Source organism: Oncorhynchus nerka, linkage group LG13 (genome assembly GCF_034236695.1).
Source record: "Oncorhynchus nerka isolate Pitt River linkage group LG13, Oner_Uvic_2.0, whole genome shotgun sequence".
Lineage (NCBI taxonomy): Eukaryota > Metazoa > Chordata > Actinopteri > Salmoniformes > Salmonidae > Oncorhynchus > Oncorhynchus nerka.
In genome coordinates, this window is record NC_088408.1 from 89831524 (window position 1) to 89855750 (window position 24227).

Consider the following 24227-nt stretch of genomic DNA (forward strand, 5'->3'; position numbering starts at 1 on the left):
GGGCGTTTCCTAATCAGCTCTACTGTAGCTGGGCGTTTCCTAATCAGCTCTACTGTAGCTTGGCGTTTCCTAATCAGCTCTACTGTAGCTGGGCGTTTCCTAATCAGCTCTACTGTAGCTGGGCGTTTCCTAATCAGCTCTTCTGTAGATGGGCGTTGCTAAATCAGCTCTACTGTAGCTGGGCGTTTCCTAATCAGCTCTACTGTAGCTGGGCGTTGCTAAATCAGCTCTACTGTAGCTGGGCGTTTCCTAATCAGCTCTACTGTAGCTTGGCATTGGTAAATCAGCTCTACTGTAGCTGGGATAAATCAGTTCGCTGACTGTAAATGGGCCATTGACAACATCAACAATGCCTGTTCACACGTCATTGTGTGTCAGTATTCAGTGCATCATAAAGTACCATTGGAAAGTGAGAAATGCAATGCAAACACATAAAATAGTGGGAAAGCTGCTATCTGATTTTGTCTCAAGAAACTAATATTATGTTGAATGAGGAGTTCAGTACTAGACGCCCTTCGAAGTGGCAAATAACAAATATAGGAGTTACGAAATATGGGTCCTACTATTTCAAAACCACATCTTTCACACAAAGAAAAAAAATCGGTCTTCTCCAGAGCTGTGATGGATTGAACTGTGTGTCGAAGGTCAGATGGGTTCAACCCCGTACATGAACAAAAAAATGTGATTTATCTACATTACACAGATATCACTGACCACCTTGGAAGCACCTCACTGAGAGTGGACCTGGTTCATAGTTTACAAAGGTTCATGGCATTAAAGTAAACTGCACAGCTTTAGAGACATGTTTGCATACCTTTAAATCCAGAATTGTAAAGAATCTCTCAAACTCCGCCTACCTCCGTGTCACAGGAGTAGCTTTGAGACATAACAGAGGAGATAAGCTGGCGTAGTTTTAGAGTAAAAAAGTGTGTGTGTCTCTATCGGTGAGTGTGTGTATGTGTGCACTCCCTGTGTCTGACTGAAGGCAGAATGCCATCCCCAACCCTTCAGAGGAAGGAAAAGTGTGGATGGGTCCTCTGGGAGGTCAGTGGTGTGGAAGCAAAAGGTGCAGTGCACGGTGTTGCTGCCACCAACTAGACCGCCATGCCTCTCTAAACTCACACTCCCCACTACTTTCTGGCTAGACGTGGGGTCATCTTAAAACAGTATTTGTTTTCTTTAAGATATTTTAGCTGTAGCTTGCCTGGCGCAATGGAACCAATAGATTAGTGCAAAACCCTGTCCATCTGACACTCCAGGCTCAATGAAACACTGAACGTTTTTAAAAGAAAACAAATACTATTTTGAGGTGGTGGTAGTAGTGATGGTAGTAGTAGTGATGGTGGTAGTAGTAGTGATGGTAGTAGTAGTGATGGTAGTAGTAGTGATGGTGGTGGTGGTGGTGGGAGTGATGGTGGTGGTGGTAGTGATGATGGTGGTGGTAGTGATGTTGTTGGTAGTGTTGATGGTAGTAGTGATGGTGGTAGTAGTAGTGTTGGTGGTAGTAGTGTTGGTGGTGATAGTGGTGATGGTATCAGTGGTGGTAGTATTGGTAGGGGGGATGGTAGTGATGGTAGTTGATGCTGGTGTGGGTAATGGGGGTGGTGGTGGGGATTTTAGTGGTGGTGATAGTTGTGGTGGTGGTATCAGTGGTGGTGGTAGTGATGGTAGCAGTTGTGGTATCACTGGTGGTGGTTGGGGTAGTGATGGTGGTAGTAGTTGTGGTGGTGGTATCAGTGGTGGTGGTGGTGGTGGTGGTAGTGATGGTAGCAGTTGTGGTATCAGTGGTGGTGGTTGGGGTAGTGATGGTGGTAGTAGTTGTGGTGGTGGTATCAGTGGTGGTGGTGGTAGTGATGGTAGCAGTTGTGGTATCAGTGGTGGTGGTTGGGGTAGTGGTGGTGGTGGTAGTAGTTGTGGTGTTGGTATCAGTGGTGGTAGTGGTGTTGGAGATGGTATTGGAAGTGGTGATGGTGGCGGTTCAGGGCTGTGGCGTGTTGTTGTGCTACACTGAGTGTTTCCTGTCTTCTCTTCTTCCCCTCTGTTTCAGGTCACCAGGCTTGGTATGCTGCAGTGGGTGGGGGCAGCTAGGCAATGAATGTTTGACACGTATGTATACATATCAACATCAAAACACAGTATTTCCATACCTCTTCATATTCACATTTGTAATGTATCAGTAACATCACAACAAAGTAGTACAACATGGTAGGTTTTCATGTTGTGGATATTGCTAATAATAATTCAATATTCACCTCCTCCCACCAGCTCTTTGTGTAGGGAACTTTACCTGTAAGGAGAATGAGGTGTGTGTCAGGCCCAATGAATGTCGCTGTCGCCATGGATATTTCGGAGCCAGTTGTGATACAAGTAAGCAACTTGCTTTTGTGATACTATATTTGATGCGTATATATTCAAATCACTTTCATGGCCTTGACTTGTACTTTCATTGTCAAGGGAACCATTATGTTACAGTTAATAGTTTAAATTAAACTGAACTGTCAGCTCTGAATAAATGGTGTTGAATATGCTGTCCTAAACCAACAGAAGGGACATGTTGAAGCCATTCTACATTATATTCCTTGACTTGTGAAGTTCCGGTGATCATCTGAAAAGGTCTCTATCCTTCTTCCCCAGAGTGCCCAACCCAATTCTGGGGCCCCGACTGCAAGGGCAAGTGCCAGTGCTTCCCCAACGGCCACTGTGACGACATGACGGGCAAGTGCACGTGCAACCCCAACCGCTGGGGGCCCAACTGCCAGAAGCCCTGCCTCTGCCAGAAGGGCAAGTGTGACCAGGACACGGGCTCGTGCACATGCCACCATGGCTTCTGGGGCCCTCAGTGTGCTAACAACTGCTACTGCAGTCTCAACTCTGTGTGTGACCAGAACACAGGAAGGTGTAACTGTAGTCTAGGTTGGTCGGGGAGGAACTGTGCCATCCAGTGTAACTGTAATAACTCACCATGCGAGCAGTTTACGAGTCGGTGCCAGTGCCAGGAGAGACATTGGGGCCAACGGTGCGAGAGGTATTGTCAGTGTGTCCATGGGAAGTGCAACCAGGTGGACGGCTCGTGTACCTGTACCCCGGGGTACCGAGGGAAGTTCTGCAGGGAACCGTGTCCCGCTGGATTCTATGGACAGAACTGCAAGAACAGGTGAGGAACCAAAACACTGGAGGGAAACATTTGAGTTCACTGGAGGGAAACATTTGAGTTCACTGGAGAGGGAGTATTATTCCAACAGAATAGGGAACATACATTTTTAAGGAAAATGTAACAGATGTGAAACATAAAAAGCCAATGATCCTAAATGTAACGGTTCTCTTGTGGTGAAGGAGAGTCGGACCAAAATGCAGTGATGATGATTCATAATATTTTAATGAAGGAAAAAAATATACATGAAGAAACTACAAAAATAATGAAATATGAAAACCGAAACAGCCCTATCTGGTGCAAACACAAAGACAGGAACAATCACCCACGAAACACTCAAAGAATATGGCTGCCTAAATATGGTTCCCAATCAGAGACAACGATAATCACCTGACTCTGATTGAGAACCGCCTCAGGCAGCCATAGACTACGTAGACACCCCACAAAACCCCAAGACAAAAACACACCACAATAACCCATGTCACACCCTGGCCTGACCGAAATAAATGAAGAATAAACATAATATATTTCGACCAGGGTGTGACAGAACCCCCCCCTAAGGTGCGGACTCCCGGACGCACATCAAAACAATAGGGAGGGTCCGGGTGGGCGTCTGTCCATGGTGGCGGCTCCGGCACGGGACCCCACTCTATTAATGTCTTAGTCTCCCTTCCTCGCGTCCTAGGATAGTCCACCCTCGCCGCTGACCATGGCCTAGTAGTCCTCACCCGGAACCCCACTGGACTGAGAGTGAGCTCGGGGCTGAGGGTCAGCTCGGGGCTGAGGGTCAGCTCGAAACTGAGGGTCAGCTCGGGACTGAGGGTCAGCTCGGGACTGAGGGTCAGCTCGGGACTGAGGGGCAGCTCGGCACTGAGGGGAAGCTCGGGACTGAGGGGAAGCTCGGGACTGAGGGGCAGCCCAGCACTGAGAGGAAGCCCAGCACTGAGAGGAAGCCCAGCACTAAGAGAAAGCTGAGCCAGGTAGTTGGATCCGGTAGATCCTGGCTGGCTGGTGGTTCTGGCAGATCATGGCTGACTGGCGGATCTGGAAGAGTGGTTGACTGGCGGATCTGGAAGAGTCTGGTTGACTGGCAGAACTGGAAGAGTCTGGTTGACTGGCAGATCTGGAAGAGTCTGGCTGACTGGCAGATCTGGAAGAGTCTGGCTGACTGGCAGATCTGGAAGAGTCTGGCTGACTGGCAGATCTGGAAGAGTCTGGCTGACTGGCAGATCTGGAAGAGTCTGGCTGACTGGCAGATCCTGGCAGACTGACGGATCTGGCTGCTTCATGCTGACTGGCAGCTCCTTGCAGACTGGCAGCTCTGGCTGCTCCATGCAGACTGACAGCTCCTTGCAGACTGGCAGCTCCTTGCAGACTGACAGCTCCTTGCAGACTGGCAGCTCCTTGCAGACTGGAAGCTCCATGCAGACTGCCAGCTCCGGCTGCTCCATGCAGACTGACAGTTCTGGCTGCTCCATGCAGACTGGCAACTCCATGCAGACTGGCATCTCCGGCTGCTCCATGCAGACTGACAGTTCTGGCTGCTCCATGCAGACTGACAGTTCTGGCTGCTCCATGCAGACTGGCAGCTCTGGCTGCTCTATGCAGGCTGGCAGCTCTGGCTGCGCTGAACAGGCAGGAGACTCCAGCAGCGCTGTAGAGGAGAAAAGCTCTGGCAGCGCTGAATAGGCGGGAGACTCCGGCAGCACAGGAGAGGAGGAAGCCTCTGGCTGCGCTGAACAGGCAGGAGACTGTCCATATTTTACTCAAGCAGCGCTGGAGATGAGGAAGGCTCTGGCTGCGCTGAACAGGCGGGAGACTCCGGCAGCGCTGGAGAGGCGAGGCGCACTGTAGGCCTGATGCGTGGTGCTGGCACTGGTGGGACTGGACCGAGAACACGCACCGGAAGCCTGGTGCGGGGAGCTGCCACCGGAGGAATGGTGTGTGGAGGTGGCTCTGGATAGACCGGACCGTGCAGGCGCACTGGAGCTCTTAAGCACCGAGCCTGCCCAACCTTACCTGGCTCGATGCCCACTCTAACCCGGCCAATACGAAGAGCTGGTATGTACCGCACCGGGCTATGCACCCGCACTGGAGACACCGTGCGCTCCATAGCATAACACGGTGCCTGCCCGGTCTCTCTAGCCCCCCGATAAGCACAGCGAGTTTGCGCAGGTCTCCTACCTGGCATAGCCATACTCCCTGTGAGCCCCCGCCCAATACATTTTTGGGGCTGACTCTCAGGCTTCCATCCGCGCCGCCGTGCTGCCTCCTCATACCAGCGCCTCTCCGCTTTCTCCGCCTCCAGTTCTTCCTTGGGGCGGCGATATTCTCCAGGCTGAGCCCAGGGTCCTTCACCGTCCAGTTCGTCCTCCCATGTCCAGTCCTTCTCTCGCTGCACCTTGGTGCGGCTACACTCCCCTGGTTTAGCCCAGGGTCCTCTCCCGTCGAGGATTTCCTCCCAAGTCCAGAAATTCTTTTCGCGCTGCTCCTGCTGCTGCTGTTGCCTGTTACCACGCCACTTGGTCCTGTTGTGGTGGGTGATTCTGTAACGGTTCTCTTGTGGTGAAGGAGAGTCGGACCAAAATGCAGCGTGATGATGATTCATAATATTTTAATGAAGGAAAAAACTCTACATGAAGAAACTACAAAAATAATGAAATGTGAAAACCGAAACAGCCCTATTTGGTGCAAACACAATGAAAGGAACAATCACCCACGAAACACTCAAAGAATATGGATGCCTAAATATGGTTCCCAATCAGAGACAACGATAATCACCTGACTCTGATTGAGAACCGCCTTAGGCAGCCATAGACTACGTAGACACCCCACAAAACCCCAAGACAAAAACACACCACAATAACCCATGTCACACCCTAGCCTGACCAAAATAAATGAAGAATAAACATAATATATTTCGACCAGGGCGTGACACTAAAGCACAAGTTTCTCTTTATTTTTGCTAAGGATCTTAACTTTCAAATCCATATTATAGTCTATCTATATTATACAGTGTTTTTTTTTTTATATGAATTGACATAAGCTCCAGCTGATAACTCCTAACATATCTTCAACATGTTAGGTCATGGAGCAACAGTTTAATAGGGAAATACTGGGGAATTTGTGGTCACATTATCTCATAATAATCATCCAATATGCTGAAGCCATTCAATTGAAGTGGATAACCTTGTTCAGGGTCTGCAGAACTGGTGTTATGCAGTCGTGGCCAAAAATATTGGCTCCCTTGTACTTTTTTCAGGTAACTCACAATTTTCCCTAAAAATAAGTTGAAATTGGACTGCATCGCAGTGCTAGCTGTGCCACTAGAGATTCTGGGTTCGAGTCCAGGCTCTGTCGCAGCCGGTCGCAACTGGGAGACCCATGGGGCGGCGCACAATTGGCCCAGGGTCGTCCGGGTTAGGTGAGGTTTTGGCCGGCAGGGATGTCCTTGTCCCATCACACGCTAGCGACTCCTGTGGCGGACTGGGCGTAGTGCATGCTGACATGGTCGCCAGGTGTACGGTGTTTCCTCCGACACATTGGTGTAGCTGGCTTCCGGGTTACGTGGGCATTGTGTCAAGAAGCAGTGCGGCTTGGTTGGGTTGTGTTTCGGATGATGCACGGCTCTCGACCTTTGCCTCTCCCGAGTCCGTACGGGAGTTGCAGTGATGAGACAAGGCTGTAACTACCAATTGGACACCACGAAAAAATAAGTTGAAATTGACAAGTATTTGGTCTCCACAATTCTTTATTTCACTGTTAATATTACAGAACCTTTGTTTTGATTCAGAACTTAATATATCCATTTAAAACAGAAAATAAACAGAAATGGCACATGTTTTGACACCCTAGACTTAATATCTGGTAGCACAGCCTTTGGTAAAAATAACTGCAATCAAGTGCTTCCTACAGCCATTGATGAGCTTCCTGCACCTCTGTACTGGCAGTTTGGCCCACTCTTCTTGTGCAAACGACTCTAGCTTTCCCATATTAGAAGGGTGCCTTCTCCTAACTGCTGTTTTCAGATCCCTCCACAAGTTTTCAATGGGATTTAGATCTGGACTCATTGCTGGCCACTTCAGAACAGTCCAGCGTTTGTCTTGGAATCATTCCTGAGTGCTGTTTGAAGTGTGTTTGGGGTCTTTAGCTGGAAGAACCATGGCCTTCGACGGAGACCCAGCTTTCTTGACACAGGCTCCGACATTGCGCTCAAAAATGCCTTGGTATTTCCATGATGCCATGAACATGAGTCAGCAAAGCAACCCCAAATCATCACTGAACCTCCATGTTTGACTGTAGGGAAGGTGTTCTTTTTTTGTATTGCTTCGTTTTGTTTTCTGTAAACAGAGAGATGGTGTGCTTTACCATAAAGCTCTAATTTGGTCTCATCTGTCCACAGGACATTCTCCCAGAAGGATTTGGGCATGTTCAGGTGTGTTTTGGAAAATTGAATTCAGGCTTTGTTAGGTCTTTCTCACAGCAGTGGGGTCCTCCTGGGTCTCCTACCATATAACCCTCTTTCATTGAGTTGGCAACGATGGTGTGCATTGAAACTGTCCTACCTTGTGTCTGAGCGTCAGCTTGAATCTGTGGGACAGTTGACCGAGGTGCTTTCTCCACCATTCAAACAATCTTCCATCAAGTTTTTTCTTGTGGCCACATCCAGGGAGGTTGGCTACAGCGGCATGGGCCTTAAACTTCTAGATACATACAGTGGAAAAGTAACTTCAAGGTCTCTGGAGGTGGACTTGTAGCCTTCAGATTGTCCATGCTTGGCTACAATCTTGTCTGACCTCCTATTTTAATGATTTATGTATTGCAGGCACCTGCAACTCACCACAGGTGAGCTGATTTCCAAAGTAAAGGAGAATCACATGCTTGAAATTGAATTATTTCTAACTACTTCTAGAAGGTTCAAATATTATTGTCCGGGATATTTTAGGATTTCTTTGTGGAATAAGCTTACTATATTATTCAGATTTTTTTTGTTTGTTGTTTTTTTGTTCAACTGCACACCAAACGCATACATACAGTATGTGGAGACCAAAATATGTTTTAATTTCAATGGTTTTCTGGAAGAAATGGTGCATTATTTTACTAAAGTACAAAGGTGCCCATATTTTTGGCCACGACTGTACAACCGCAATGTAGCAACTTTCCCACACCTCTCTAACCTCAGTGTTGTTGATATTCTAAGGATAGGTACATGTGTAAAATCTTAATTTGAGCCAGTTTGCTGCAGCAGGACATGTGAATTATTATGTGGATTATAATTAATGGACAATTTTGGAGGAGTTGATACATTTTTCTTAAGGGAAAATCAGGTGTAAAAGTGGAAATTACAAAGTTCAGAAGCCTTTTTAAAACCTCAAATACATTAAAAGTTCTGCAACGGGGTGATCAAATTAAGATCCTACATCTGTACTACACACATTGAATATGTATACAGGTCCCAAATGTAGCAAATCATCAAGTGTTGTCTTACACATAAGGCATTGTTTTGACAGCACTAAAACTATGAGATATTTACCAAAACTGACCAAAATGTCATCCAGTAGTCATGCTGCTCCCAAATTGTGATGAGACTCGGCTTCGTCCAAAAAGCTCCCTATTTCCATATAGTGCAATACTTTCTCTCTGCACTACATAAGGAATATGGTGCCATTTTTCAGACAACCAATGTTTCCACTTCTATTCTAATGTCTCCCCCTCTTTCGGCCTCTCTCCCCCAGGTGTTCTAATGTCCCCCCCAGGTGTTCTAATGTCCCCCCCAGGTGTTCTAATGTCTCTCTCTCTCTCCCCCTCCCCCAGGTGTTCTAATGTCCCCCCCCCAGGTGTTCTAATGTCCCTCTCTCTCCCCCTCCCCCAGGTGTTCTAATGTGTCTCTCTCTCTCCCCCTTCTCCCAGGTGTTCTAATGCCTCCCCCAGGTGTTCTAATGTCCCCCCCAGGTGTTCTAATGTCCCCCCCCAGGTGTTCTAATGTCCCCCCCAGGTGTTCTAATGTCTCTCTCTCTCTCCCCTCCCCCAGGTGTTCTAATGTCCCCCCAGGTGTTCTAATGTCTCTCTCCCCCAGGTGTTCTAATGTCTCTCTCTCTCTCCCCTCCCCCAGGTGTGGGCACTGTAAGGGGCAGCAGCCCTGTAAGATAACTGAGGGCAGGTGTGTAACCTGTGAGAGGGGCTGGAACGGGACCAAGTGTGACCAGATGTGCCTGTCAGGCTTCTTCGGAGAGAACTGCCGGGATGTGTGTCCTCCGTGTAAAGACGGCCACTTCTGCAACCGCATCGACGGAAAGTGCTCCCACTGCAACCCCGGTTGGATCGGGGACAGGTGAGAGAGGCCTCTTGTATACACCTGGAACCACGGACAGGGGTACACACACGTTTGTGTACCCCTGTCACACACACACATACAAACAAACACACACACACAGACAAACACACACACACACACACACACAGACAAGCACACACACAGACACACATGTTCACATTCCATTGTAGTTGTTTAGTAGGAGACTAAATATTTATTGCCCTAATGGGTATTTAACTTTGTAGAATTTCAAATAACATTTCATGTCGACAGATGATGTGGAAAAACACATTATCTTTATTGTTTAGTGCAGTCATGTTGTCCACTTGTTCTCATGCCAACATATCACAGACTTTTTGTATTTCCGTTTCAAGCACTTGAAAGAATAATTTCTAAGATTTGAACTTGTACTAACCAATGCGCTCGTCCTGTGCTAATGTTCTGAGTGAACACAGTACTTTTCAGTATGTGATTTACGTAGATTCTGTCTTATAGTCACTACATCAGAGGTTTGAACTTGTGCTTGCATGCATCGCTTATGTCTCTGAGACTCACTATTTTCTTTGTTCTTTTTTTTTATCATTACAATGACTATAATCAATATTGCTTCTTGTTGTGTCCCATCCTGTCCTGTCCTCTAGGTGCGAGGTGCGTTGTCCCAACGGGACTTATGGGGATAACTGTGAGAATGACTGCAGCCACTGTTTTAACGGCGTCTGTCACATTGCCACCGGAGAGTGCCTGTGTGACCCAGGATTTTACGGGACATAGTAAGTCATGAGAATGAAACTCGCATCAAAGCATCCTGTTTACGCCTCCCCTCATGTCTACAATACTCAGACAGAATGTTCAACATTTTTTATTTTTTTTGTACGCACTCATGCTTTTCTTTCTTTCTTTGGCCGCCTCTCCTTCCAGTTCTCTGCTGCCAATGACTGGAACGAACTACAAAAATCTCTTAAATTGGAAACACTTATCTCCCTCACTAGCTTTAAGCACCAACTGTCAGATTACTGCACCTGTACATAGCCCACCTATAATTTAGCCCAAACAACTACCTCTTTCCCAACTGTATTTAATTTATTTATTTATTTTGCTCCTTTGCACCCCATTATTTTTATTTCTACTTTGCACATTCTTCCATTGCAAAACTACCATTCCAGTGTTTTACTTGCTATATTGTATTTACTTTGCCACCATGGCCTTTTTTGCCTTTACCTCCCTTCTCACCTAATTTACTCACATTGTATATAGACTTGTTTTTTTTTACTGTATTATTGACTGTATGTTTGTTTTACTCCATGTGTAACTCTGTGTCGTTGTATGTGTCGAACTGCTTTGCTTTATCTTGGCCAGGTCGCAATTGTAAATGAGAACTTGTTCTCAACTTGCCTACCTGGTTAAATAAAGGTGAAATAAATAAAAAATAAATAAATAAATGCTTCACGCCTAGAGGTTTCCTGATTACATGGCCGAACCAGGAAACCCTTTAGACCCTAACATATTTCTAGTGCCCAGGTCACTAGTGGTTGGGAAAAACTCCTGTTTTTCCTTACAGATGTAGGATCTTAATTTGACCCCTTTTGTCACAGTAAAATAATCCTGCAGCACAGGATTTGAACGTTTAGTCCATAATGTCGCTTGATCGGTGGTTAGGCTATTATTTGGCAAAAAGTAGGCTACATTACATTTTTAATATAACTGTAATGGTTTTCCTCCTCTTCTTCCGAAGAGGAGAGGCGAAACGGATCAGAGGACCAATATGCGGCGTGGTAAGTGTCCATGGTTGTTTATTTAAAAACATGAACTGAACACTCAATGAATACAAAACAATAAACGTGAACAAAACCGAAACAGTACCATGTGGCGAACAAACACAGACACGGAAACAATCACCCACAAACACACAGTGAAACCCAGGCTACCTAAGTATGATTCTCAATCAGAGACAACTAATGACACCTGCCTCTGATTGAGAACCATACTAGGCCGAAACATAGAAATTCCCAAAACCTAGAAAAACAAACATAGACAACCCACCCAACTCACGCCCTGACCATACTAAATAAATACAAAACAAAGGAAATTAAGGTCAGAACGTGACAATAACCTTGTTTTTGTGGGTTTTCTGTGAATCTGCATTCCAGGAAAATTCTCAGCAACAAAAGAATGATCAAATTAAGATCCTATACATGAAAGCATTATTCAGTCAGTGCCAGTAGAAGTAGTTAGTCAGTGCAGAGGGAGCTTCATATAGTCATTGTAGTACATTACTAGTTTATTCCCTGTCTATTTCAATGCACCTGTCTCGGTCACTAAGATGTTGTATCTGACTGTCTTCTAGCTGCAACATGACGTGTCAGATGGGTCAGTATGGAGTGAACTGTGCCCAGACCTGCACCTGTCACGACAACAACTGTAATCCGGTGTCTGGGGCCTGCAACCTACGTAAGGAAACCGCTCTCTATTTCCTCATTCACTTTTCCAGATCTGGGAGAACGTTAGGTTGTTGTTTTTGAAGGCAGCCACGCCGCAAGACTGAATATTAAGATGTAAAAAAGGTGTTCTTAGCGGAGTACTAAGGGCATCAAACCCTGGTGCTTCTAGTGTTAAAAAACCCCGGTCCTTCGAGTGTTAAACCCCGGTCCTTCTAGTGTTAAAAAACCCCGGTCCTTCGAGTGTTAAACCCCGGTCCTTCTAGTGTTAAAAAAGCCCGGTCCTTCTAGTGCTAAAAAACCCTGGTCCTTTTAGTGTTAAAAAACCCTAGTGCTTTTAGTGTTAAAAAACCCCGGTCCTTCTAGTGTTAAAAAACCCCGGTCCTTCTAGTGTTAAAAACCCCCAGTGCTTTTAGTGTTAAAAAACCCTGGTGCTTCTAGTGTTAAAAAACTCTGGTCCTTCTAGTGTTAAAAAACCCTGGTCCTTCTAGTGTTAAAAAACCCTGGTGCTTCTAGTGTTAAAAAACCCCGGTCCTTCTAGTGTTAAAAACCCCCAGTGCTTTTAGTGTTAAAAAACCCTGGTGCTTCTAGTGTTAAAAAACTCTGGTCCTTCTAGTGTTAAAAAACCCTGGTCCTTCTAGTGTTAAAAAACCCTGGTGCTTCTAGTGTTAAAAAACTCTGGTGCTTCTAGTGTTAAAAAACTCTGGTGCTTCTAGTGTTAAAAAACCCTGGTGCTCTAGTGTTAAAAAACGTATAGTAGTTTTTTTAAGGAATGCAGGATGTAAAGAAAGCTCACCCCTGCCTACACGCGACCATAGAGATCATATAAAATGTGTGCAATCTACATGAAGGTCCCAAATGTCTAAATAGCCAGTTGCTAACAGTGACGCAGCACATGTATGGCTTGTCTGTCTGTGAGTTGGACGGAGACAGCAAGCACTAACACACGTTTATTCAGGTTACTGTAGTAGAGTTAACATGGAGGCCTGATGGCCTTTCCAGAATGCCTGGTGTCCTTTTTTACGACTGTGTTTGTTGGCCTTGTTCCTATCCAGCCGGAGAGAGAGAGTCGGGGGGTGGTAGGAGGGAGAGACAAAGGAAGGTGAGAGAGTCGGGGGGTGGGGGGTGGTAGGAGGGAGAGACAAAGGAAGGTGAGAGAGTCGGGGGGGGGTGGGGGGTGGTAGGAGGGAGAGACAAAGGAAGGTGAGAGAGTCAGGGGGTGGGGGGGGGGTGGTAGGAGGGAGAGACAAAGGAAGGTGGGAGAGTCGGGGGTGGGGGGTGGTAGGAGGGAGAGACAAAGGAAGGTGAGAGAGTCAGGGGGTGGGGGGTGGTAGGAGGGAGAGACAAAGGAAGGTGAGAGAGTCAGGGGGTGGTAGGAGGGAGAGACAAAGGAAGGTGAGAGAGTCGGGGGGTGGGGGGTGGTAGGAGGGAGAGACAAAGGAAGGTGAGAGAGTCGGGGGGTGGGGGGTGGTAGGAGGGAGAGACAAAGGAAGGTGAGAGAGTCAGGGGGTGGGGGGTGGTAGGAGGGAGAGACAAAGGAAGGTGAGAGAGTCGGGGTGGGGGGTGGGGGGCGGGGTGGTAGGGGAGAGACAAAGGAAGGTGAGAGAGTCGGGGGCGGGGGTGGTAGGAGGGAGAGACAAAGGAAGGTGAGAGAGTCGGGGTGCGGGGGTGGTAGGAGGGAGAGACAAAGGAAGGTGAGAGAGTCGGGGGTGGGGGGTGGTAGGAGGGAGAGACAAAGGAAGGTGAGAGAGTCGGGGGGTGGGGGGTGGTAGGAGGGAGAGACAAAGGAAGGTGAGAGAGTCAGGGGGTGGGGGGTGGTAGGAGGGAGAGACAAAGGAAGGTGAGAGAGTCGGGGGTGGGGGGTGGTAGGAGGGAGAGACAAAGGAAGGTGAGAGAGTCGGGGGTGGGGGGTGGTAGGAGGGAGAGACAAAGGAAGGTGAGAGAGTCAGGGGGTGGGGGGTGGTAGGAGGGAGAGACAAAGGAAGGTGAGAGAGTCGGGGTGGGGGGTGGTAGGAGGGAGAGACAAAGGAAGGTGAGAGAGTCGGGGGGTGGGGGGTGGTAGGAGGGAGAGACAAAGGAAGGTGAGAGAGTCGGGGTGGGGGGTGGTAGGAGGGAGAGACAAAGGAAGGTGAGAGGTCGGGGGGTGGGGGTGGTAGGAGGGAGAGACAAAGGAAGGTGAGAGAGTCAGGGGGTGGGGGGTGGTAGGAGGGAGAGACAAAGGAAGGTGAGAGAGTCGGGGGTGGGGGGTGGTAGGAGGGAGAGACAAAGGAAGGTGAGAGAGTCGGGGGGTGGGGGGTGGTAGGAGGGAGAGACAAAGGAAGGTGAGAGAGTCGGGGGTGGGGGGTGGTAGGAGGGAGAGACAAAGGAAGGTGAGAGAGTCGGGGGTGGGGGGTGGTAGGAGGGAGAGACAAAGGAAGGTGAGAGAGTCGGGGGTGGGGGGTGGTAGGAGGGAGAGACAAAGGAAGGTGAGAGAGTCGGGGGGTGGTGGGGTGGTAGGAGGGAGAGACAAAGGAAGGTGAGAGAGTCGGGGGGTGGGGGGGGTAGGAGGGAGAGACAAAGGAAGGTGAGAGAGTCGGGGGTGTGGGGGTGGTAGGAGGGAGAGACAAAGGAAGGTGAGAGAGTCAGGGGGTGGGGGGTGGTAGGAGGGAGAGACAAAGGAAGGTGAGAGAGTCAGGGGGTGGGGGGTGGTAGGAGGGAGAGACAAAGGAAGGTGAGAGAGTCGGGGTGGGGGGTGGTAGGAGGGAGAGACAAAGGAAGGTGAGAGAGTCGGGGGTGGGGGGTGGTAGGAGGGAGAGACAAAGGAAGGTGAGAGAGTCGGGGGTGGGGGGTGGTAGGAGGGAGAGACAAAGGAAGGTGAGAGAGTCGGGGGTGGGGGGTGGTAGGAGGGAGAGACAAAGGAAGGTGAGAGAGTCGGGGGTGGGAGGTGGTAGGAGGGAGAGACAAAGGAAGGTGAGAGAGTCGGGGGGTGGTAGGAGGGAGAGACAAAGGAAGGTGAGAGAGTCAGGGGGTGGGGGGTGGTAGGAGGGAGAGACAAAGGAAGGTGAGAGAGTCGGGGTGGGGGGTGGTAGGAGGGAGAGACAAAGGAAGGTGAGAGAGTCGGGGGGTGGGGGGTGGTAGGAGGGAGAGACAAAGGAAGGTGAGAGAGTCGAGGGGTGGGGGGTGGTAGGAGGGAGAGACAAAGGAAGGTGAGAGAGTCGGGGGTGGGGGGGGTGGTAGGAGGGAGAGACAAAGGAAGGTGAGAGAGTCGGGGTGGGAGGTGGTAGGAGGGAGAGACAAAGGAAGGTGAGAGAGTCGGGGGGTGGTAGGAGGGAGAGACAAAGGAAGGTGAGAGAGTCGGGGTGGGGGGTGGTAGGAGGGAGAGACAAAGGAAGGTGAGAGAGAAGGAAAGTAAGGGGAAAGAAAGGGAGAGCGAGAGTTAAGATACATAGTGAGGGAGGATGGGAGAGAAAGAGGGAGGGAGAGTGAGGGAGGATGGGAGAGTGAGGGAGGATGGGAGAGTGAGGGAGGATGGGAGAGTGAGGGAGGATGGGAGAGAGAGAGAGAGGGGGAGAGAGGGATGAGGGAGAGAGTTAGGGAGGATGGTACAGAGAGAGAGAGAGAGAGAGAGTGAGGGAGGGAGGGAGGGAGGATGGGAGAGCGAGTGGGAGGATAGTAGAGGGAGAGAAATGGAGAGTGAGTGAGGGAGGATGGTAGAGAGAATAAAGCAAAGAGAGTGATAAAGAGTAAGAGAGAGAGAGAGAGAACTGGAGGAGGAAAAGAGATGGGATAGCGAGAGGAGAGGAAACGAGGTCACCGGAGGTTTCAGCAAATGGGCATGTTGGGAAGCAGCGAGGATGTCACTGGGTCAGGCCATTCAGCTGTGCCAGGCCAGTCCCTTCCTTTATCCAGCTGTGGACACGCCACACCAAGGACACACAACCATTCTTCCATAGCCTCTATGACGGCAGAGGGGCATAGAGGGCCAGGGGCCACCAGTATTTATCTAACTGCTAGGTTAGTGACGGTGCCATCTGGCTGCAGTGTGTCTGGGGTGATTAAGGCTGCGTCTGAAATCGCTCTCCTTTTACAGTGCACCACTTTTGATCAGGGCTCCATAGGCCTAGAGATGCTTGCCAATCAAATGTATTTATAAAGCCCTTCTTACATCAGCTGATGTCACAAAGTGCTTTACAGAAACCCATCCTAAAACCCCAAACAGCAAGCAATGCAGGTGTAGAAGCATGGTGGCTAGGATAAACTCCCTAGAAAGGCCAGAACCTAGGAAGAAACCTATAGGGGACCCAGGCTATGAGGGGTGGCCAGTCCTCTTCTGGCTGTGCCTGGTGGAGATTATAGCAGAACATGGCCAAGATGTTCAAATGTTCATAGATGACCAGCAAGGTCAAATAATAATAGTCCCCGTGGTTGTAGAGGGTGCAACAGGTCAGCACCTCAGGGGTAAATGTCAGTTGGCTTTTCATAGCCGATCATTCAGAGTATCTCTACCGCTCCTGCTGTTTCTAGAGAGTTGAAAACAGCAGGTCTGGGACAGGTAGCACGTCCGGTGAACAGGTCAGGGTTCCATAGTCGCAGGCAGAACAGTTGAAACTGGAGCAGCAGCACGGCCAGGTGGACTGGGGACAGCAAGGAGTCATCAGGCGAGGTAGTCCTGAGGCATGGTCCTAGGGCTCAGGTCCTCCAAGAGAGAAAGAGAGAGAATTAGAGAGAGCATACTTAAATTCACACAGGACACCTGATAAGACAGGAGAAATACTCCAGATATAACAGACTGACCCTAGCTGCCCGACACATAAACTACTGCAGCATAAATACTGGAGGCTGAGACTGGAGGGGTCAGGAGACACTGAGTTTTATGTGTAACCAGCCTAGAAAGGGAGAGTGCTTCTAAATCATGAAGGAATTATGGGAGTAAAGGGAATCATAGCAGAGGGGTAATAGAGTGAGTGAAGGATAGGGTTCAGTGGATGCTTCTAGAAGTCAGTTAAGTGGATCCACAACAGGAGATGGATAAAGAGACTGGTGATTTATATAGAGGAGGGCTGTTGCATGCATGGCTGAATTTAACATCTATTACTTAACTCTATTGGATATCTCTTCAATGCCCACATCATGGTACAGAAGCTTGAGTTTCAGCTCCAGAGTCTTGGTTCTGGGAGTTCAGGGAGTTCTGACAGAACGTCAGTTGGCACCAGATATATACAGATGGCTCTGGTTGGCACTGGCAATCTGTACCAGTGTGTCACACCCATAAACCCCTGCTTGTGTCTGTCTGTCTGCTGTTTCAGAGCCTAACCAGAGGATGGGTGTGATCGCGGCGGGAACCCTGGTCTTCTTTCTGCTCATTGTCCTCCTCTCACTCCTCTGCTGCTGCTGCCTCTGCAGAAATAAACACCACCAGAAGTGAGTGACAGACACAGGCCTGGTGTAGGGTGAGGCCGCGTGATGGGCTGGAGGGCCATTCCTTGTTAAATAGCAGAGGGCTACATCCTTTAAAGAGTTTTTACCCTTTTATCTTGTATCGTCACTGTCGGGGGAAAAAAAGGCACAAATGGAGTTACAATATTTTTATTTTGACAGCAATGATATATAGTATTACAGTATATACAGTATAGTTAGGGCCATGAGTATTTTGATATATAGTATTACAGTATATACAGTATAGTTAGGGCCATGAGTATTTTGATATATAGTATTACAGTATATACAGTATAGTTAGGGCCATGAGTATTTTGATATATAGTATTACAGTATATACAGTATAGTTAGGGCCATGAGTATTTTGATATATAGTATTACAGTATATACAGTATAGTTAGGGCCATGAGTATTATGACATAGTATTACAGTATATACAGTATAGTTAGGGTTATGGGTTTTTTGATATACAGTATTACAGTACATACAGTATAGTTAGGGCCATGAGTTTTTCCTGGTCGTGATACCTGATCAGGAAAGACTGTGGGTCCTTGTTATAGGTTACAACCAAGTTTAAAGATCCTGCACAGTATATCTTATGTTGCCAAATCCAAAATGGGTCAGTATGATAGTGTGTGTGGTCTTTTTCTTCAAGTGGCCCATGGCATGTAGCTCGTACTGCAAGCGTGTCAATGTAGATGAACCTCACCCACATTTGAATCGGTTTGTATGGTTTAGTAATTTAGTATGTTTTCCATGGCGTCACCCTCCCTCTTTCCCTCAGTCCTGACCAAGACAACTCTACCAACAGTAAAAAAGCCAGGCGGATCCTGTGTGGACGATTTAGCCGAATCAGCACCAAACTCCCCCGGATCCCACTGAGACGGCAGAAGCTGCCTAAAGTAGCCGGTAAGCCCTAATCCCTCCTCCCTGATAGGCTCCTGCCTTCACCATGCCAAGACAGAGGCTGCTTTTGTGTCCCAAATGGCACCCTATTTCTTAAGGGCTCTGGTGAAAAGAAGTGCCATTTTGGACACAAACAGAGTCACTGTTGCTGTCCTTATACCTCCTTAGTTCATGTCTCTTGATGACCTAATAGTTTCTGTGATCTCTTCAGCAAAAGAGAGAGAGAGCATTTTAATTTCCCCTTTGCTCTGTGACCTGTCTCTGTGACTATGTTGAGTGGTTTTCAGACAATAAATAGGGTTGAAAAGTGTACTGCAGCTGCCAAATGGGTTTGGGGTTTCATCTGAGAGGAATGCAATGGTTGCGGGCCTTATTATTCTTGGCACCTCTTTAAATACCAAGTGTTCATATTATTCCAACCCCTCACTTCCTCTCTCCTGAGCTCCTCTTCTAGTGGGATGAAGGGTCAGTGTAGTGGTGTGGTGCTCCGGTACGTCTGATTGGTGTTGAGTGATACCTTATCAAAGGCTGCTGTGTTATTCGTAATGTGGAGAGTAGCTCCTGTCTGTCTGTCTGTGTGTGTGTGTGTGGAGGGAGGGAGGGAGGTTTGGATTGTCTGTCTGTCAGGACCCATCTCAGGTCAGCTTTAAGGACATTACACATGGCTTACATACTGAATAACTATTCCCTTTCTACCCAGATGCCTTCTGGAATATTAAGACAGTCCATGTTCTGAATTGGCGTTGGCCAGGATGCATTGGCTCTGCTATGTCCATGATTCAATTGATCTCCTACATCTGCCTCTGAATGCGTGGATGGTCTGAGTATAGTATATCTTGAAGGGCTGGAGAAGTGCCCTATTTGTGGACATCATTGTAGTCACTCTACGGAGTAATATTACACCTTTTAAAGGCCTTTAAAACACCAGTGGTGATGGAGTTAAACAGTGGTGACCTTGTTTCACTTCTCCTCTCTTTCACAATGAGTAGCATGTGCTTCTTCTCTTCTTCAGCGGACTAGTTCAGCTAACAGCTGTCTTCATCACGCCTGCATAGAAACACACACTGGAACAGTATTGTCTTTGTCAGAGACTTGTCTTGTGTCATGGCACATTAACAGTATTTTTTTTAAACACCCTCAAAGTTTACTGTAACTTATAAACAATCGGCCCTAGGCTTTAGAAATTGCATTCGTTAAAAGTCAGAACGTCCGACCTCCATTCAAACAAACAAGCCCTTTCATTCTTGTATACACAAAGCATATGCCATGCCTGGGTTGCAATCAACTAGAACAAACTACCACTTTGGGAATTTCAGAGAGTAGAATAGAGTTTTTGGTCCAAGCCAAAACCAATTCTCTCAAGTTTCCTCCCTCACATTCAAGAATACATGACAACACAGAGATATTAAACGACAACCCAATTCATTTTACAGTCATTCTCCCACTGAAGCTTATAGATTCTCCTCTTGTTCATAAGGGGGATAAACTGGTCAGCGTCTCCCTCCCTCCCCAGAGCCAGGCCACTCTGCTCTGCTTTCCTCGTTGCCTGCCTACAGAAGCGTGTCCTGCCTGCCAGCGTTTTGAAACTCTACCCTCCCAGGGGCTCCTTCAGTCCCTGCAACATTCCGCAGGAGGCCCACTGGACTCAAAACAGGAAGTGGCCAAATTTACCCCAACCTGTGTCAGACCTATGATTTATCCACACTGGGGTCAACACACTACAACAGATGTGGAAAAGGAAAGAGGAACAAATAGGAAGAAATCATGTGTGCTGTTTTTGCATAGGTAATTTAGCTCCTTCATACATAAACTTTCACCCATCCCAAGATAAAAGGAAAGAGAAACAGAGGGAGGATGACGAGGAAGAAAACGTTTGCTCTGTCTTTTGCATAGCTCCTCCGCTCCTCTGCTTCTCAATATGTAAACGTTCCCCCATCCCACTCCTCTACTTATTAAACCTCCAAACTGATTAGACTTTGTCATTCCATGCCCTATACTATAGCTAGCTATCTGACGCTCAGCTGGCTTCCCCCATTCCCATTCCGTGGCACTCTGTGTGTGGGCTCTGGTAAAAAAAATTGTACTTTATAGGGGATAGGGTGCCATTTGGGATGCAGTTACATGTCCGAATGCTTCCCTGTGAAAAGTGATGTAGAGTGGGACCACCTGCTCCAGTGTTGTTGGCCTCACAGGCAGCTATTATAGGACTGTGCAGCTGGGGTACGGTTGTCCAACGTTGGCCTCTGTGTAGGCAGGGCTTTGGGCTTTCAGTGGCGTCCTGTCTCTCTCTCAAGAATCAATGCGTCTCTGGACATTTAGTCTGGTGTGAACATCCAAGGAAAGCAGTTGTTTGTTTACTGTTGCGTTAATATAACGGATGCTTAGTTACTTTACAATAGACCCTAGACTCATAGAAAAAATATAGTTCAAAATAGCCTAAAACGGTTCTACTGCTGTCCCCATAGGAGAACTCTTTGAAGAACCATGTATTATTTGTACAGAGGGTTCCACTCGGAACCAAAAAGGGTTCTACTTATCGGTTCATACGTTATCCTATGGGGACAGCCGAAAAACCCTTTTGGAACCCTTTTTCTACGAGTGTATACCAGGGGTCGGCAACAGGCGACACCCCCAAAGTTTTTAGTAAAACTATGATTTTAGTTTTTGTAAAAAAGAAAAAAAAAGACTAAAATCACCAGGAATTCAGATTTTTAAAAAACATTTTTTTAGAAAAGTATTCCCGATAATAAAATAAAAAAATAGATATGTGATCATGTCTCAATGTAACCAGGGTAGGAAATTGCAACCTCTTTTTGGGCTTAGTTGTGGTCAATTTGCAATGTACAAATTACAATTATGTTCCGACCCCCCGACCACCTCATTGCCTCCCCCCGTCCTATGCTATACCAAATGGCCTCTGCACCAGTACTGTCTGTCTGCTATAGTCTAGTACAGCATTTGGTTAGTTAGTCAATGAGTTTAGGGCCACTCTGCTACCCACATTGCATGGGTATTGTCTGTTCTCTTTAGTATATCACAGAAGGGCTGCTACAATAGAGAAAGTGCAAACCACTCATAAAGACAGTCAGATGTATGTATGTATGGCCTTCATTGAATTTGAGCAAAATATTTTTTTGTCTTGAAGAAAAGCAGCTATGAAGTTATTTTCCTGGATAAATATCTGGGTGGCTATTGTTTACAGTATATTGTTTCTAACTTACTGCCATTGCTACAATCCAACCAATGTAATCTACATCAAGTCACGTTCCTTTAATATGATCATACAGTCACCATTTTACAGTAGTATTGCAATTTTTCCAGGAACAATATCCGAAGTATTCATTCCTAGACTGTGCAGTCTGCTGGATATCCTTATAATAAGCTCAGCTGTCAGTGGAAATTCCCACCAATAAAGTCCCCTGATTTCACTAGCGTTGTGAGAGTAATAGAATTATGTTGCCCTTGTGTTGATACATCTCCTGCTAGTCATTTAGTTGTAGCTGTACTACACCTGGCCATGTTGTTGTTACTAGAAGTCAGTTGTTTTACAGTTTGGAAGATGACGTCCATGCCACAACCATATCTTATACCACAATAAGGACCAAAATGGAAAAATGTTGTAAAACTTCATTGGTTCTTCCTCGATGATTTTACATGCAGTAAATCTGCTTGTGTGGCGGAATTGTGTTTCAAACTGTCAAATAAATCAAATCCAATACATAGAGACATAGAGGGTAGTTAGTGGGGATCTTTCAGCCAAAACATGGTTTAGGGTTAGCTTAGCGTCAGCGGAGAACAAATGGATGGGCTCATGTGTCATCGGGTGGAGGGGGGATGTATGTAGACGAATCTGATGTGGTCAGTGTCCATTTAACGCCCAGTCACACACAGTCAGTTAGTCCACTGCCAGATGGGGAAAGGAGAAGAGCAACCACAGGCGTCCCAAACAGATCACAGCTGTCCTCAGACTGAAGGGTCAGCAGAATACACCAACATGGAGGGAGGGAGGGAGGGAGGACCTACATTTAGGAAAAATAGCATTCGCTAGCTAATTTCTCAGTAAATGCTTTTGTTCAAATAATAGATAGACCAGATATTAAAATGTCCAATGCACACCCACAAATCAAAGACTTGATCATTTACGTCATCACACAACAGTTTTATATCTTTTCAAACATAACTGTGTCTCAAGCCATCCTTTATCTTTCATTACAACCCCAACAAACCCCACATCTCCATCTGTTGTTCTTGTTAGGTAGTCCCATTCCCTTCCCCCTCCTTCTCTGACCCTGTTTCTCTGTATCCTAACCCCTCCAGTAGCCCACCACCCTGAGAACACATTCAACTGCAGCTTCATCGAGCCCCCCTCTGTAGCCGAGCTGCCCAGCCCCTCCTCCTGGTCCTCCCAGGAGTCCTTTGATTCTTTCGAAGAGGAACCCAGTGATGATGGCCCTGTGTACTGTGTTCCCCATGAAGGTGAGTAATTACGCACGCACAAGCAAACACTCCCTCACAAGCACGGACGCATGCACACACACACAGTGAAGGTGGCCCCGTCTAAACAATGTGAAACCCCATGAAGTGATCAGGACAGAAAAACAAACACTGTGATTTGATTGGACACGTCAACTTCACAAATAAACACACGTAGGCACGGACGGATGCATGCACACTCACACGTACTAACACTCTCTTGGAGTGGGATTTGTTTGTCACAAGGGCACTGTGAGTCACACACCTCTGGAAAGCTAATTAGATGAATAGGATAGTAAGTTCTCTGTATCGTGTGCCATTGAGCCCAGTTCCTTCCCTGTTACGAATCCCTTTTGGCCCGACAGTCTAGGGGGGATGGTAATGAGACCCGTAACATAACTCATGCAAATTATTATTGTGACAAAGTAAAAGTGTGCACGAAATAACCACGACAACAGAAATCTACCGTCAAACTCAGGGTTTATTAATAAACACACGGTAATGGGGGGAGCAGGAAAAGGGGCTGAGCTGGACCCAAGGAAAGAAACAATAAGTATTCAAAAACACCCCTAAGCTAGACTAGCCTACTTTAACAACAGCTAACTAACTAACCAAAAATACAGTGGGTGGTCCGCCCAGTTCTAACTAGTGTATTTAACAAAGTTCACCTACGGGTAGTGTATGCCCATGGGCGACTTGTCTTGGTTTCCCCCTTTTCCCACCAGCAACACACAAACACCATAACCAAAAACAATACTCACAGGTGATGACAAAGTGCTATGGAGGTGCTTTAAACAAAAGAGAGGTTAAGACACAAAGCGAGAGTGAAACACAGAGACCTACAGACATGGCATTTACAGAGAGATTGAGCTAGAGATTGCTCTAGAACAAACAAATGATGGGGTTTTTAAACCATGGGGAAGGAACTGTGATAGGGTAGGAAATAGGAGGAGGTGTGTCTTCTGATTGATGATTGATTGTTGACTGATTGGGGAGTGATGGTTTCACCTGTGAGGGGAGAAGGAGAGAAAAGAAACACACAGGATACACACACACACAGGATAACTGTATCCGTAACATTCCCCCATGTGTCATAAATTATTACCTACAATAGAGAATGCTGGAAAATATGATGATGGAAGTGGTTTTGAGCAAACATACATTTGTAAATTTACTCAACAAGCTTGTTTAAATTCAGCTCACCTCGGGTAGTATGTGTTGGTTTAATGTACAATTGTAAGGCAACCAGCTGCAATAGGATTGTGAGTTTGCTCAACATTTGAGCATAGCTGAACCAAAGTACAGTGTAACCTTCCAAAGGGAAACATACTTTTTTAAATTCTTATAGTTCTTATACATTTATACATGTGAGCAAATTTTGTTGACTGAACAAACGTTCATACATTAGCTCAATTTCTTTTCCTGACAGAATAATGCTCAAGGAATTAGGTATATTTGCTTTTTACAGTGTGGCTGCAAAAGCATGAACAGGAAATGTAATGGTAAATTTAGAAAATGGCACATGTGCAATTCA

General features: G+C 47.0%; 1 protein-coding gene across 2 annotated transcripts in view; it reads left to right on the forward strand.

Moving 5' to 3' along the window:
- The window catches only part of LOC115140333 (scavenger receptor class F member 2-like), a 34676-nt gene that overhangs the window by 4148 nt on the left and 6301 nt on the right, over positions 1-24227 (forward strand). Inside the window, exons 2-10 of one of the 2 annotated variants that reach the window (XM_029678670.2) lie at positions 2048-2106; positions 2266-2367; positions 2635-3154; positions 9264-9482; positions 10106-10234; positions 11809-11912; positions 17185-17299; positions 18099-18223; positions 22538-22696. In XM_029678670.2, coding sequence (XP_029534530.2) covers positions 2048-2106; positions 2266-2367; positions 2635-3154; positions 9264-9482; positions 10106-10234; positions 11809-11912; positions 17185-17299; positions 18099-18223; positions 22538-22696 — 1532 coding nt within the window. The remainder of the gene's footprint in view (positions 1-2047; positions 2107-2265; positions 2368-2634; positions 3155-9263; positions 9483-10105; positions 10235-11808; positions 11913-17184; positions 17300-18098; positions 18224-22537; positions 22697-24227) is intronic. The other variant, XM_029678672.2, reaches the window with a different exon arrangement.